Consider the following 14,951-nt stretch of genomic DNA (forward strand, 5'->3'; position numbering starts at 1 on the left):
AACCCCAACTTGCTTGGTAGGTGGAATTCTTTTTGAAGAAGATAAACTCAAAAATTGCAATGCCATTAGCTGGTTGTCATTTCAGTTGAAATATGTTCATATCTTCCTATGCACAACTAAAAGATAACCAACTTTGAAAAGAAAATCTAATAAACAGTGTGGTAGTGCGATGCTGAGTTCTCAAGTAGGACTAAGCAAAATTTTCAAGGTGCTTTATCTCAGATGTACATGAAAACAACCTACTTAAACTAGAATGTGACTGCTGCGATTCTAATGCTGCATTGCTGTTTCTCCTTGTAGTACTGTGCTAGCTACTGCTACACTCTGATTTGCTCTCTATCAGCTGCACTAGGTTTTTGTCATGAGCTGCAGAAATTCTTCCTTCCTCTGCTCTCAGCTTTCCTTACGACTATTACGTTTACTAATTGTTAAGTTTATTTCAAATTTACCTTCTAACGTCGTACAGACGAAGCTTACCCTTTACTGTAAACCCGACCAACTTCTGAAATGACAAATTAAGCAACCATAAGCTATATCTGGCAGCCCCTTAGAAGTCAAACACATACTGGGGGTTTGTTTCTTTAAGGGTTTTGGTTTGGGGTTTGTTTGTTTTTTTAGTTGACAAATATTTCAAGTGTGGAGAAGATTTTGACAGAAGCAGGTGAGTGCCAATTTTAAAAAATGAGAAAACTGCTCGCAGAAGTACTGAATAGGTATTAGCTTTCATGTGTGACCTTTGGCCTAACAATCCAAATACTGTCACAGCAGTTAGAGGTTGTTTTCTTAATTCAATGTCATCATCTTTATGATAAGCAGGATCACCAGTGGCATGTGCTGTTGTTTGGTTTGGGTTTTTTTTTTTTTAAACCACTCTGAACTACAGCAGAGATAAGTATAAACCTGCAAAGAGTTCGCAGAATACTGGATGGGATGCAAAAGAGATGGAATTGGGATTGGGGAGGGTAGGAAAAAAGTTTGTAACTGCCATATTAGACAAGTGTGTACTTCCCTTCAGGACACTAGATGCAAACTGTACACCAGCATGGAACTCTTTTAGAAGACCTGGGAGGAAGCTGAAGTCTTTACAGTGGAATACAACTACGAATTCCAAGAAAATACACTGCAAAGCTACCAGAGATTCAACTCTCCACTCAAATGTGGTCACTCAGAACAAACAGCAAGAGGCTGCAAAAATCTGGAAAAGCACTTCTAATGTCCATGCCATCCCAGAACAATGAGCTATAACCGGCTTTAAGCCACTGTGCAGGTAAATTGTATTACAAAGTTCAGTTAGAATAATAAGTTTATTTCTATACCAGTTAATCATAACATTGCTCTTCCAAAGAATTGTCAGCCTGAGTTTTACCTAGCAACAGCAACAGAAAGCAGCAAAATAATTTTCAGGTTCATCCGACAGGTAGTCGGGCAAAAGTGTGTGTACCTGCTCAGAGTACATACTTCTTTATGTACCCATATGAACATACAATGCTATGGAATGTAAAGAAGTATGTATTTTTGGCAGGCACGGAACGACCAGTAAGAGGAAACTGAACAGCTGTTGGAAGAAACAGGTTTCCCTCTTGTTTGAATGACATTCATGTGACAAATTGGCTTGCTAAGGGTCAGCTGGTATTGCCAAAATAACTCATACTTGTTAGTAACAAATCACAAAACATTAAATTAAGTGACTATAAGAGTGGGTAGGCAGAATTGTTAACAGCTGATAAGCAGAACATTAGTTGTAAACAAAGAATTCAAAACAAGGCTGGAAATGAATGCTTGAAATGCACCAATTAAGACTGCAGCATAGCTGCAAAATTTATCATTACCAGTACTCCTCACTTAATAGATAGGAAACTAATTTTAAAAGCCTGATTATCAAAAAGTATCTAACTAAAAAAAAAAGCCATTGTGCTACTAATCACAGCCAGGCTCTGTGTTACTTCAGACGGTAACATTCAAATTTACACCTACCAAAGAACATTTAATCTACAGGTTGCAACTGAGACACAAGTAGGAACAGCTAAGAAATTAAGGCTGCGATTTAGAGAAAAGAATATCCAGAATAATTGAGTATGATAACTTCTGCAATATATGAGACTTAAGTTGGAATTTTCTCCCAATCAGCACTTATTATGCTCACTGAGCTCTTCGATACAAAGTGCAGTGTCAGGTTTATGCACAGAAAGTGACAATACAGAGATTTCTAGGCCACAGTTGCTAATCAGCAAATTAGAGCTATTGACAGATTCCTAAATGAGAACACAAGTGACAACTACAACCTAAAAGGCAAATTATCCTAAATACTATTTTCAAGTAAGCTGAATTTATCTTAAATCCAAGTCTAAGAAAATTGGCCATGAAAATGTGACTTTGCAGCATCCAGAAAATTTTAAGAACCACATGAAAAATAATCCTGCAACAGTTTCAAGTTCTAAAAGCAGTATTAATTAAAATATACTGGTGCATACCATATCCCTAAGTAAAAACACTCAACATCCAATTCAGGAACAAGGCAAAATACAAGGAAAGACCTCCTGGCTCACCAATCCAACCATTCATATTCATGACAGCAGCCTTCTAAAAGCAGTTATTAAATAGGATACGTCCATGATAAGTAGGTACATTTGGCCCAGATAAAAGATTTAACTGTATCCCTGTGCTGACTAAAGTTTCTTGTTTCTTTTCCTCCCAGATAAATAAAATCAATACACAATTTTCAGGTCTTATTTTTGAACACTCACGTAATTCTCAAATAGCTATACATAGCATGCTATTTTTATTATCTCAAACTACAGAACAACATATACAAGAAGAAACATTATCTTATCAGAACCATTTTCTTAAGTAAGATATTAATATTTGTTTTAAAGCTATTTCTCTTATGAGCAGATATTCTGGCACGAGGACTACAGTATCTTTAAATTTAAACCCAGTTTATAGTGGGAAACAAATCAAACCGTAGTAGCTTTTCTAAATGGAGCGATGCTACCGAACTTCAACATCCTCACAGAGGCAATCTGGCATTACCAATAGCTTTACAGAGGGGTTAATTCCTAAGCATTTCCTTCTTTTCCTGAAGACTTCCTGTCCTCCCCAACAATTGATTTGGCTTCCACTATGTAAGGAGACAAACTTTTTAACAGCTTGAATTTAACTTGAAAGGATTTTGGTAACAATTCTTGGTGTTGTGTTCTTTCCTGTCTTCTTTGTATAACATTGCAACACTATTCCAAAACAAAATGACAGTTCGAGTGATACAAAAGTTAAAATTATATGTTGACATTACTTCCTGCTAGTTCATGTTAACATATCCTAAGAATACATATCCAGTCACTCTAAAATGTCACATCCATCACTTAGATCAGCTGTTCAGTTTTAACTGAGCACACGTTGAACTTTGGGCATCTGCTGACACAGTTGTAACTCAAACATTTCAACTGTGTGACTGACAGGGATAACAGATGCTGACATTATCAAATGCTACACGGCTTTTTTTCCATGGCCGTTTTTTGTCCCGATATGGCCAGTACATGAAACTGTATTGCCATCCAAAAGCGCACTTGAGCAGCTGTATCTGTAAAACGGTTCCTGTATAACCGGTAAAAATAGCAACTAATTTTATAGCCATCTTAATGCTTAAGTCCAAGTGACACACCTGCTATGTTTCTATTAGGATACATGGTGTTGGGAATATATTTACATAAATCTTCTCACCAGCATCAGACTATGCAGCAAACAGATGTAGTAGACTATACTTGACATACACATTACTAGTGAATGGCTTGAACTAAGGTTGCCCCCTACTTCTCACTGCAGTCAAAGCTCAAAAAGAATTCCACATACAACATAAGAAAGCTACGTGAGCATGCACAAATGTATTAAGGACCTTAATTTAGAAGAAATCAAATGCAACCCTAGATTACTCTTTAAAAGCTGTATTCTTCTGGCATTAAATGTTTTTACGTATATTATCAGGGTAAAAAAAATAATAATCCATTCTGCTACATTATATAATAATGTCTACAAAGTTAATACTAACCAGAGATACAGTAATGGCATTGAAAGCACTTGACTTTTATACTTATGCTGTAATCAACTACAGCAGTAAAACAGCTGCAAAAGGGAACCTGCCAGAAAATGAACTGGGGGGTGGGGTGGGGGGTGAGGGGGGTAGGGGAAACTGAAACCTCCTTCCCCAGTAAAGTTTAACATAGAGAGGCAAGGGAGCTCTACATGAGTAGAAATTGTAAGATGACAGTTTTTGGTCAGTACTTTAGAATTTCATTATTGCAGACAGAAAAAAAGTTAAAACTGTAACTATAATTTGAGACTCATCCAAAGATCCTATGGCAAATACTTTAGGAAGGAACAAACCTGGATACTGTACAGGCTTTTGTGTATACAGCTTTCCATTTTGCAATCTCTAAATTAGCAAGGGAATTTAAATTTGCATTGTCTAGAAACAAAACATCTAACACAGAAGAAAGCCATGTTTTCTTTGTGAACTGTTCACGTACTTAAAAACATGTTACTGAATTATAACCTTCCTGCACTCCAATGCTGTGCTAAAGCTGGTAAAATGGAACCAAATCACCTCTTCAATGGATTTGGTCCCCTTCAACCAGCTGTAGCTATGCATTGATCACTACAGGATTTCTTGTATTTTTAAAACTGGATGCTACGTGAAGTTCTGTATTCCACAGTTTGAAGGTTGTATTTGTAAGGAGCTACTGGCATTTAATATTCTGTCCATATTCAGTAAAAACTGATCTCTTACAACATTTATAAAGAATATAGGTAAAGAGTGAAATAAACATATTTTCCAATGATTTACTGTGTCTTGTATTTTCCCTCAAAGTCTGTTGCTCTTTGTAGCAGAACCGACCAAAAACCACTGATCAACGGGAGCAGTCCTGAACAGTACTGGTAATGTAGGGCAGGTCTACTTTCTGGGCACACCTTGTCTTCCCCTCCCCACCACCCCAACCACCTTTTTCATTTTGATTGCATAAAGGAGGAAACTCCATAGGGTAGGAACTGTTTGCCATCCTGTACATGCTGGGCATATTATTTACTATTTAAAGATAACAAATTTGTCACTGACCTCAACAGCTACAGGCTAATCTGCCATCTAATTATAGGCCTGCTCACGGAGATTATATTCTTTCTCCAAACCAATCTGAAAAAAAGTATTCTTTCAAAGCATTTTCTGACATAATACTTTAATAAGAGGTTTTAGGCACATGCTTTTTTTTTTTTTTTTTTTTGCACTCAGCTACAACTAAGCTTCAACCTACACTTACTGTCAGAACTGCAAATAGGAAATTGAAGAATCACTTTTACTCGTTTAGAAAACAATTGTGTAACTCTTCAGTTACCTCACAACTTGTCTCTTTGAGGACCCCCATGACAACCAGCACGTTGTCATGACCCCTGGAGAGACTCATTAACACTAAGTAGAAGTGAGAAACCTCACCTCTCAAACCCCTAGCTAAAAATTTCCACTGCCAACCAGTTCGTGCCATCTGCAAATCTAAACCCAAGGTGAGATCTAAGTAAGACAACCACCAAAGGGAAAAATTACAATTCCATTTTAAACCACAATATCCTGCTTGCTAGTTTATGAACATAAAGATAACATCTCCTTGGCATTGGAAAGTAGTATCTGAAGTCTGTATCTTACCCCAAGATTTTAATGTTTTGTTTTGAAGTCCAGCAGAATTTACTGCTCTGAAGAACTAGTTGTACACATGTGCAAAGTCAGGTCAGCTCTAAAAGCAGCCTCTATTTAAGATGCTAGCTGCAGTGTGAATAAAGCTGTCTTCACAAGATACAATGCAAATCTAAAACTAACTGGGGCAATAGATATAAAATATGCCTACACTTCAGAGTCATGTCTTCAGCTCAAAAATCTGAAGTCACAGGTATGCAAATAGATCAAACATAACCAAGAGTTGATAACATGGCAAAAATAACCAGACTGTACAGTATTTTCAAGTTTTACTCCCCTTTTTTCTGTCTGAAGAATCTCATTAACACTGAAGAAGCTAAGTCTGCCAAGCTTTTGAGTTTCACAGTACTTTGAAAAAAGTCCAAAATAAATGCACTTTCAATAAGACTGACTCAGTTAAAACTCACGAACAAGAAGCCATGTATTAAAGTCTTAACTTCCCCACATTTAATTTAAAATTTCTTTTTAGCTCTGTCTCCTATGTACAAGTTTAAAGTTACCTACAGCATAAGCTGAATAACATCCATTTTACCTTTCAGCATTATACATTAGCATCAAAAACAGAAGTTCTGTTTCTGTACCAATTCACAACGTATGAAGAGAAGCAAATTATTAAAGAGAAATATTCCACTAACAATAGGATGCTCTCCAAAACACACCTTGACTTCTGGAAAGCACTACCGAACAGTCAGGGAAGATTTAAGTGCTGAGAAAAAGTTAAGCTATTTGACATAAATTGCTATCTATCTTGCAATATTTATCTAATATTCAAATGTTTAAAATGATATATTTATTTTTATATTACAAATTAAAAAGTTTCAAATGTTGTTCTCTGCACAGTTTGTGTGGGTTTTTTGTTGGAGGCTATCTCTTACTGTTAGTAAGAGTCTTACTGTTAGTAAAGGTCAGAACTCGAGCAAGAAGCAGAATAGGTTTTGCACTGAAAATTAAATCTGTTCCAAATACCTATTTGATATCAACTGTAAAAAATTTCTACAGAAATCTAGTCCACTTTATTGTGGTATCCATGCACTTAATACATGCATTTATTTTATCATCCTCAAAAAGGAAGATGGATGTGGACTTTATCAACGCTTAAAAACATATGAGGTATAATTACAAGTGTGTGTATATATATATACACACACACACATATGCTTACATACATCTACGGATACATATTTAATTTTCATAAAATATTTATCTATTTGACCTTAGGGGTAATTTAGTGCATTGTATTCCATGTAAGGCACCACAGCCTGAAGCACAGAAACTACAGGTTAGGTGAAGCAGGAAAGCTTAGATTAGGAAAGGTAGGTCCTTAAGGAAGGTTTCAAGCAGAGTATGTTACGTTCCACTTGTGACCCATGTCAGTGACAGGCTAAAAGTTCAGGGGGGCATTTTTAACAGTTTTAAGTAGCTCGTGCTTAGTGCATTTAACAGATTATAATAGCTATCGTTCCAGATCAAATTAGAAAAACAAAGTGGCAAATACAAACCCCTTGGTTTCATTCAGAAACAGGCCAGTGGTAGAACTATGGAAACAACAATAAAATAAACTACTATCACTAAAGTCTTAAAGAAAATAAAACTTAACTTCTAAATGAATCAAACTATTGCAATGATTTGTTGGCCCGGGGAGGCGTGGGTTAGACATTTTTCACAATAGATTTTTTTTTTTGTTTCATTCTCATTAACTTGTTCCCAGGCCAATATGTAAGCTACACAATGTTGTGAACGAATGAAACTACTACTACTGTGATGGGAGACAGCATTCTCTCTTTTTCCATGCTTCAGAAGTGCTCAGATCCAACTGCAACCAAAAAAAGTAGGTACCAGCTTTAACATATCTAACTTTAGTAGATGCAAGTGAAACCCTGTGTATGGGGGGAACCTACACAGGGTTCAAATTACTAACACTGGAAATATTTTCCCATTCTTCCAATAAAAATCTTTGTAAAGGAGAGAGGATTCTGGGAAAAACTGCAATATGCCTCACATTCCACCAACAAACTGACCCAGTCTGAACTACAATTTGGATCCCTCCATCAAAGCAAACATCTGCTGCTCCTACAGAAAAAATGCCTTCACCCACAGAAAAATCTTGAGCATCCCTATGAAGAGGAGGTTTCCCCCCCCCCCCCCCATACACTTGCCCTGTGTCTCATATTGAGATCAAAATCACACAAACCAACCAATACAAGAGTCTAAGGAAAGCATCGCAGAACAAAAACTAACAAAAAATACTCCACCTAGGTAGCTGGAGACAGGCAACAGTACTCCTGGCTAATGCTGTTATGTAAATAGGGAGAATTCACATTAAGTGAAGAGGTTACCAAGTCAGACTTGAAAGAATTGTCTTCTGAAAGCTAAAAATAAGCTCCCTTCACTAGGTCCTTGACACGTTCTCTTGCAGAACTTTTATGAGCACTGTAGAAAACAGTAAATGTATTTATTGTTCCTATCAACACTTCCAACCACTACTTTTACTTTGTGAAGTGTGATTCCATTCCATATATATATATAAATGTTTTACTTTTTAGCTATCAGTCTTGATAGCTGTGTTCTAAGAGACTAACCCAGATTTTATTCCCATATATTAATACACAGCCTTATTTGTCCAACTTCACTCAACTGAAGAGTAGAATTTAGTAGTAAAGTTAAACAAGTAAACACACACATTTCTTATTTTGTGTAAACCGTACCGAATTCTCTACCATACAATAAAATACTACTGAAGCTCGAATGACAGCTCTGAAAAATACCATTTATCAACAACGTAATAAGCAACCAGCAAACGCAGCAGGTTTTCTATTAAGTTCTGCCTATGCAATAGTTTTTGTAAGCTATCTTAACTGAAGACTAATGCAGATGCATAGTATGCAGCTAGCATAAAACATGTTATGCCTTAAAACTAACTTCTTCCTACGAGCTGCTCTATAAAAGCTGAAATAAGAAATTCCTTCTATACATACTTCCAAGAAAACAAAAATTAAATGTTTCTTATACTGACAAGCATGATGTAACACAACAATCCTAAGATCACTTTATAACTGCATGGTATATTTAGTAATTATTTCCAAGTAAATATTCCTTAAAAACTCAAATCCCTTTCCCAATTCCAACATTCAAGAAGGGAAACATTTTTACAAATCCTATCTTAAGATCTTAATAGCTTCCTTACAAAAACCTTTATTGGCAAAGTTTTACAGCCAACAGAGGAAACTTCCCAGGTATCTGGAGTTACCTGAATACAGCATTAAACCAAACTGACTAGTAGCTTCATTCTAACAACAGCTTCTCAAGTATTAGAAAGATACATATCTAGGCAACATCAAAATTGAAGAAGTTAGTTACATGCAGATTTAAGGATCTTTTGAAAGAATACCATAATTCTACCCTCCCATACACGTTTTCCTTTTACAAATGCTAAAACAATCTTTAAAACCAAATCTTTACCTAGGGTTTCCTCTTAGCGCAGCATGGTGAAGAGCATTAAACCCGTTGTTGTTGGTGATAGTAACATCTGCTCCAGCTTCTAACAATACAGCAAGGATGTCATCACGTTTTTTACTTATTGCATCATGAAGTGGAGTGTCACCTTCAGAATCCTAAAACCAGGAACAGTTTACATAAATTTTCACATGTCCACATTAAAGAAAAAAAATGCGCTTAAATATCACTAGGAAACACTACAGAAACACAAAACAGTTCTTCAGACCTAAGAAGTGATGCTACACTGCAGAGTTCAGATCAAGGTGCTTCTGATTTTGCTCTGCTTTTGCAAATACTTCAGTGTGTAATCCTAGCCAGGGCTCCAGTATCCTGTGTTTACACTACCACCAGAACTCAAACCCAGAGCTCACTTATGCCTCGCATCTGATAGTACCGAAGCCACTGATGTCAACATCAACGCCTCCATATCTCATACCCAGATAGAGCTGATGCCCAAATTACAATTTATGAATAACAGGACAGCAACAAAATCTAACGCAACAAAGAGCGAACCAGTAAGGCTGAGGAAAGCAGGGAATCTGAGTAATGAATGCTAAGATTGAGCTAGCATAAAAAATATGCAAAAGACAATACCAAAAAGACAGCATGAAATAAAAGGATAAGGAAATCAAAATAAAATAAGAGCCCAGGTACTACACTTAGGCATATCTGTTAACCGAAGCAGATCATTTTTCATGAAGCAAAGGCCAATGTCCTAAGCAACATTAAGCTTTTAAACTTCTTGTGGCTAACACCAGATTAGAGTATTCAAGGTACACGAAAATATTTCATTGCATAATTGAACAGGCGAAGTATTTATATTTTTAGCTCGGTGTTTTATTTTTCAAATATCCCAAATAAGGGAAAAATACTTTTTATTCCTTGAAGCATTTTGTACATTACTTACTCAAGGACCTGAATGGCTGGACTGAAAAGGAATGCTCTAGACTAACAGTGAGAAAACACATCCATTTAAGCTTATTTGCTGTTATATAGGCAAACTCGCTAGATTTATGCTTCCAGTAAAATTCTAACACCATATAAGTCATGAAGTCTTTTGCTACTGACACTGACTCAACTGCAAACTGACTAACACAGAAACTGAACATTTTAGCAATACACTAGTATGAAAACACATCTTTATATCTTTACAGTGAGAATCAAAAACTGCCAAAGTGCTACAATATGGAAACACTTGAAACAGTTTGCCAAAACTAAATTATGTGGCTTTTATTTGGTTTAATTGATCATGTTTATGGAATATGCTGTTTACAGGCTAACATACGTTGCTGTTTACATAGTGAATTGGCTCAAGTAGCAGTGTGCTGGCCAGTCCAGTCATGCCTCAGTCTGACTCGACCCCCCTGTGCTCTCATCCATGAAACCAATCGCCTACTTGCATTTGCACAACGGACTTTCTCATCACACATGCAGGATCTGAAAGTTCATTACTTTCTATGGCAATTATATTGCCCAGATGGAGTTTCATAGCATGATTCTACTGAGTTGTTCAATTCAAATAGACTTCTATAATTTGAAGCCGGGCACATCCCGTTTGGCTGCCTATGTACCATACATGATTATATGACACACAGTCACCCTTTACTGGGCTCAACACATCAGGCTCCTCGTTACATCTACTGTTCAACAAATACTAAATAATGTCTGGATGGACATTAGCTGGCTAACTGCTCAACCTCAGCAAGATCAAAACCTACAAAGCCAAGTGGAAGCAGATAAATAAACAATCACTATATTCACTAATTTCAAGAAAGTTTGCTCATTTTTTTCAGAGTGGATATACAGCTCCAGAAACATCACTGATTATCGGCATGGCAAAACAAGGTGGTAAACATGTTATTACTGTGTATCTTGATTTGTCCAGAATGTTAACAGCTTTCTGTTTCTGCTGCAAACCTCTTCAAACTTACCCATTTCACTAAGGCACTGCACGTGGCTGCCTTCAGCTCACGCAGAATGGAGATGTCTGCTTATTTGATAGCAGGTTTCTAACTCTACCTTCTCAACAGAAGGTTGCGTTCATATGTTACAGCTTCTGCCACAGTCACTATAAATAAAACTCCCTGGGAAATTATGGTACTTCAGGACCTATGCATGAGGGCTTTTTAGATAAAAGGCTGAACATTTAAAAGAGAATCCAGCTAAACAGTTGTACCAATGATAGATCAGTTCTGAAAAAAAGGTTTCTTTTAATGAAACATTCCACAGTATCATCAGCCAAACTATTCAAAGCTGTATCTTGCAGAAGGAGCCAACAGCTGTAAATTCAACAGAGAAGGAATTAATCTGATAAGAAAGTTAATAATTACAGGTAACTAGTCTGTGAAAACACCAGTTAACATTAACTGACTAGAATAAATCAGGTGCCTATCTAGCTGTCAAGAAAACAGATAGATTTAATAGCATTTTTACTACAGCTGATCACATGCTGGTGGAAGCTAGGAAGAGAACTTCAAAAGATCCATTCCTTTTAATCTCATTTTCCATAATTCTTCTATCACCTACAAAACAGCATCTACACACAGCAGATCATAAAATTCAGTAGCTGAAAAGTGAATCTACATTAATATTTACTTTACCTGGAGACTAGGATGGCAACCAAAGTCCAGTAAAGTCTTCACAACTTGCAGATGACCTTTGTTGACAGCAATATGAAGTGGAGTCTGCCTGCGTTTGTTGCGAGCGTTCAAATCTGCACTGCCTCGGTGCAAAACCTCTATCACAGCACCCTCATCACCAAAGGCTGCATGATGGACAGCCCTGTCTCCATCTTTGTCCTAAAGCAGAAACACTAATTTAACCCAGTGTATTCTACAGTTCATTTGCATTTGAACAAGAACATTAAACTGAACAACTGTGCATATTTGATTTCTTTAAAGAAAAATTAGATAACCACGGTATTATTCAAATGCCTAATTAAAATAATTGCTCAAACTACAACAGAGGATGAAGAGTCTGTCCGTATATGAATGGATATTCTGTAACATGTGGTATTCTATATCACATACAGCTATTGCTCTGAATCTTTGTGATTTATTAATCAGAAACTTGATTGGATTCATTGGGGTTTCTACTACAAAACAACCACTGTCAAGAAAAACCCCAACCAGAAAACCCACAAACCCAAAAAACATTACACTCACTAACCCAGGGTAACCCTTCCGGTAACCCAGGAAGGGTTACAGATTCCAAATAATGGTATAAGAGAATTGCCTTGTTCATATGATTACGCTCATATTTATTAGGGTTTATTATATATGTCTTAGTTTTCAGTTAATAAACCTTTACCAAAGGCAATTTGGGACTGATGCTGAAATTAATTAGAAGTTCTGATTCTATGTTGACCATGATTCACAGCATTCGAGCTCTGATTAAATTCAGTTTCATCCAAACTAGAGAATTAAGATATGGAGATCATAAATTTGTCAGTCTGGGTAAGCGGACCGTACTACATGAAACATTTTAAAATATTAATCAAGTTATATCAACATTAATGACAGCATAAAAAAAAGCTCAAAGTAAAATGGAAGGTCTATAACAGGTTTCAATGAAAGAAACTAGCTTATGGAAGTTACAACTAATTTTTTGTTTACAGTGGAATATCACTGTGTATTTGCAGGATTTAATTTGACAATGGAGAAAAATTACTGAAAATCGTAAGGAGGAGATAAAATCATGATCAAGGGTGCACTGGATGTCTCTTGGGCAAGCTTAGTTTCTCATCAATTTGCTTTGCCTTCAGCAATGTCTTTCAAAAGTGTTTATTATTATATGAAACATTTCTAATATATTTTACTTCAAGGCAGACATTACTAGTTCCAAGAATAAACTGTATTTACAGAATTACAATATGACAATGACACCAGTTACAGCATTCAAAAACATGATGGAAAGAGGTTGCCAATCATCAAATAAATCTTTTTGGAAATATGAATACATTTTTTGAGACTATCAGGGTGCTAAACAACAGCAGCTTCAATAGCTTTTGAAAACACTGTATTTTTATGCCTTCCAAAACAATTCATGCTACAAAATTGTCTTCTAAGACAGCAGAAATCCTTCTCAGGCACATCCAACAAACAGTCAAAAGAAGCCAAAGCTTGCCTATTTGGAAGGGGAAGGGATCAGAAATGGGAAGTCTATGTATTTCTCATCTGGTTATAAAGATCATTACGAGGCAAAACTTATCAAGAGCACGACAGTAGTTAAACTGCTAAAACATTTACAGAGCACTGTTTCATAGGTATGTGGTAATTTGTCTTTTCATATTTGCAGTCTGCAAAGTATACCAAGATAGTTATTGATGAAACCCCATCTAATTCATAAATATTTTACAGTTTCAACATGCTTCAATATTGAGATGCAAACCGCTGATTTTATAAAATCTTAATGTACAGAATTCCTGCTTTAATGAGTAGAGGTCCAAGAAAGCACATGCCTTTTTTTTTAGCTCAGCCTCAAAACAAATGATCAAGAGGTAAATCTCACTGTGTAGTTTCTACACAGCAACATATTATACCTAGAAAAAGCTAGCAAGTAATTAAGCTTCTGTCCCAAGACTTGTATTTAGCTAGAAATCTAAATATTAAAAGCACTATAGTTCTACATGCCAACAATATTGTCAGTATTGTCAATATAATAATTGATACCCATAATTTCCACAGACTGAAAGGCTATGTATTTTATTATGTAGTACCTACATAAGGCTTTTTGAGCTCTGTCAGTAACATTTTCTGACTCAACAGAGGCCACTTGTACTCTATATTAAGCCAGAGACATAAGCACGGAGGAGACAGCAATATGAGGGCATACCCAGAAAATGTCATCATGAACATATATACTCTGCAGCAGTGACTAGAAGGGTAAATGTATCCAACTTAGCTATAAAGCAGACAAAATAAGGATTTTTATCCATTGCTTCCATGCCACAGACCGCAACAGTGAGGTAAACATACTATTTGCTCTCTGCTTAATGGGATGGTTCTGCTAGGTCTTCACATCACCAATATATTAAAAGCTGAAATTTTTTAAAGCCTGAAACAGCCTCATTAATCTAATCATGTAATATATATGATTAACATTGTAATAATTAATGCAATTAAGTAGGAATACCACCTTCATTTAAGCAACTACATGAAAAAGGTTTGAAAACTCAAATAAAACCCCTGCATTTTTTTTTAATGCCAGTGTTACAATACTTCTGAAGCCTCAGCAAACATGAACTCTTAACAATTCTGTTAGCAGATCACCAGGTGTATTATCTTGAAGCTGTTAAAGCAGTGCTTCTATTTCCCTCTCTTAATGCTTCTAACCTTTCCTTATACCAGAGAAGAAAGCATCAGTCCACCACTTAACAGGGCAGCTTTGATTCCATACTACACACGAAAAGCAGCTTAGTCGAGTTTGTAACAGTATATGGTATGTACTGCAGTGAAAGCACTACTAAAATGAAACTACTTCACAGAAATCTGACCACAGCAAGTACGTACTGCAAATTTAAGCCATCTTTAAAACTGGGCAGAAGACCTTTATAAAGTAACGGTGTATCTGTGAATATGAAAATAATTTTAGTTTCAAGATTTACATCATTGCTTTGTAAAGTTTTAACACTGTAACTTCTGTATACCAAATACAATATAACACTAAATGCCCATGCATGAGAAGTTATTTTTTTGTTACGCAAACAATGACTGGGCACACT

General features: G+C 36.2%; 1 protein-coding gene across 8 annotated transcripts in view; it reads right to left on the bottom strand.

Moving 5' to 3' along the window:
- The window catches only part of MIB1 (MIB E3 ubiquitin protein ligase 1), an 83,084-nt gene that overhangs the window by 35,655 nt on the left and 32,478 nt on the right, over positions 1 to 14,951 (bottom strand). For all 8 annotated transcript variants that reach the window (XM_055704281.1, XM_055704280.1, XM_055704279.1 and 5 more), the window contains exons 11-12: positions 11,830 to 12,027; positions 9,194 to 9,345 (exon numbers count right to left, since the gene is read on the bottom strand). In XM_055704281.1, coding sequence (XP_055560256.1) covers positions 9,194 to 9,345; positions 11,830 to 12,027 — 350 coding nt within the window. The remainder of the gene's footprint in view (positions 1 to 9,193; positions 9,346 to 11,829; positions 12,028 to 14,951) is intronic.

Source organism: Falco cherrug, chromosome 3 (genome assembly GCF_023634085.1).
Source record: "Falco cherrug isolate bFalChe1 chromosome 3, bFalChe1.pri, whole genome shotgun sequence".
Lineage (NCBI taxonomy): Eukaryota > Metazoa > Chordata > Aves > Falconiformes > Falconidae > Falco > Falco cherrug.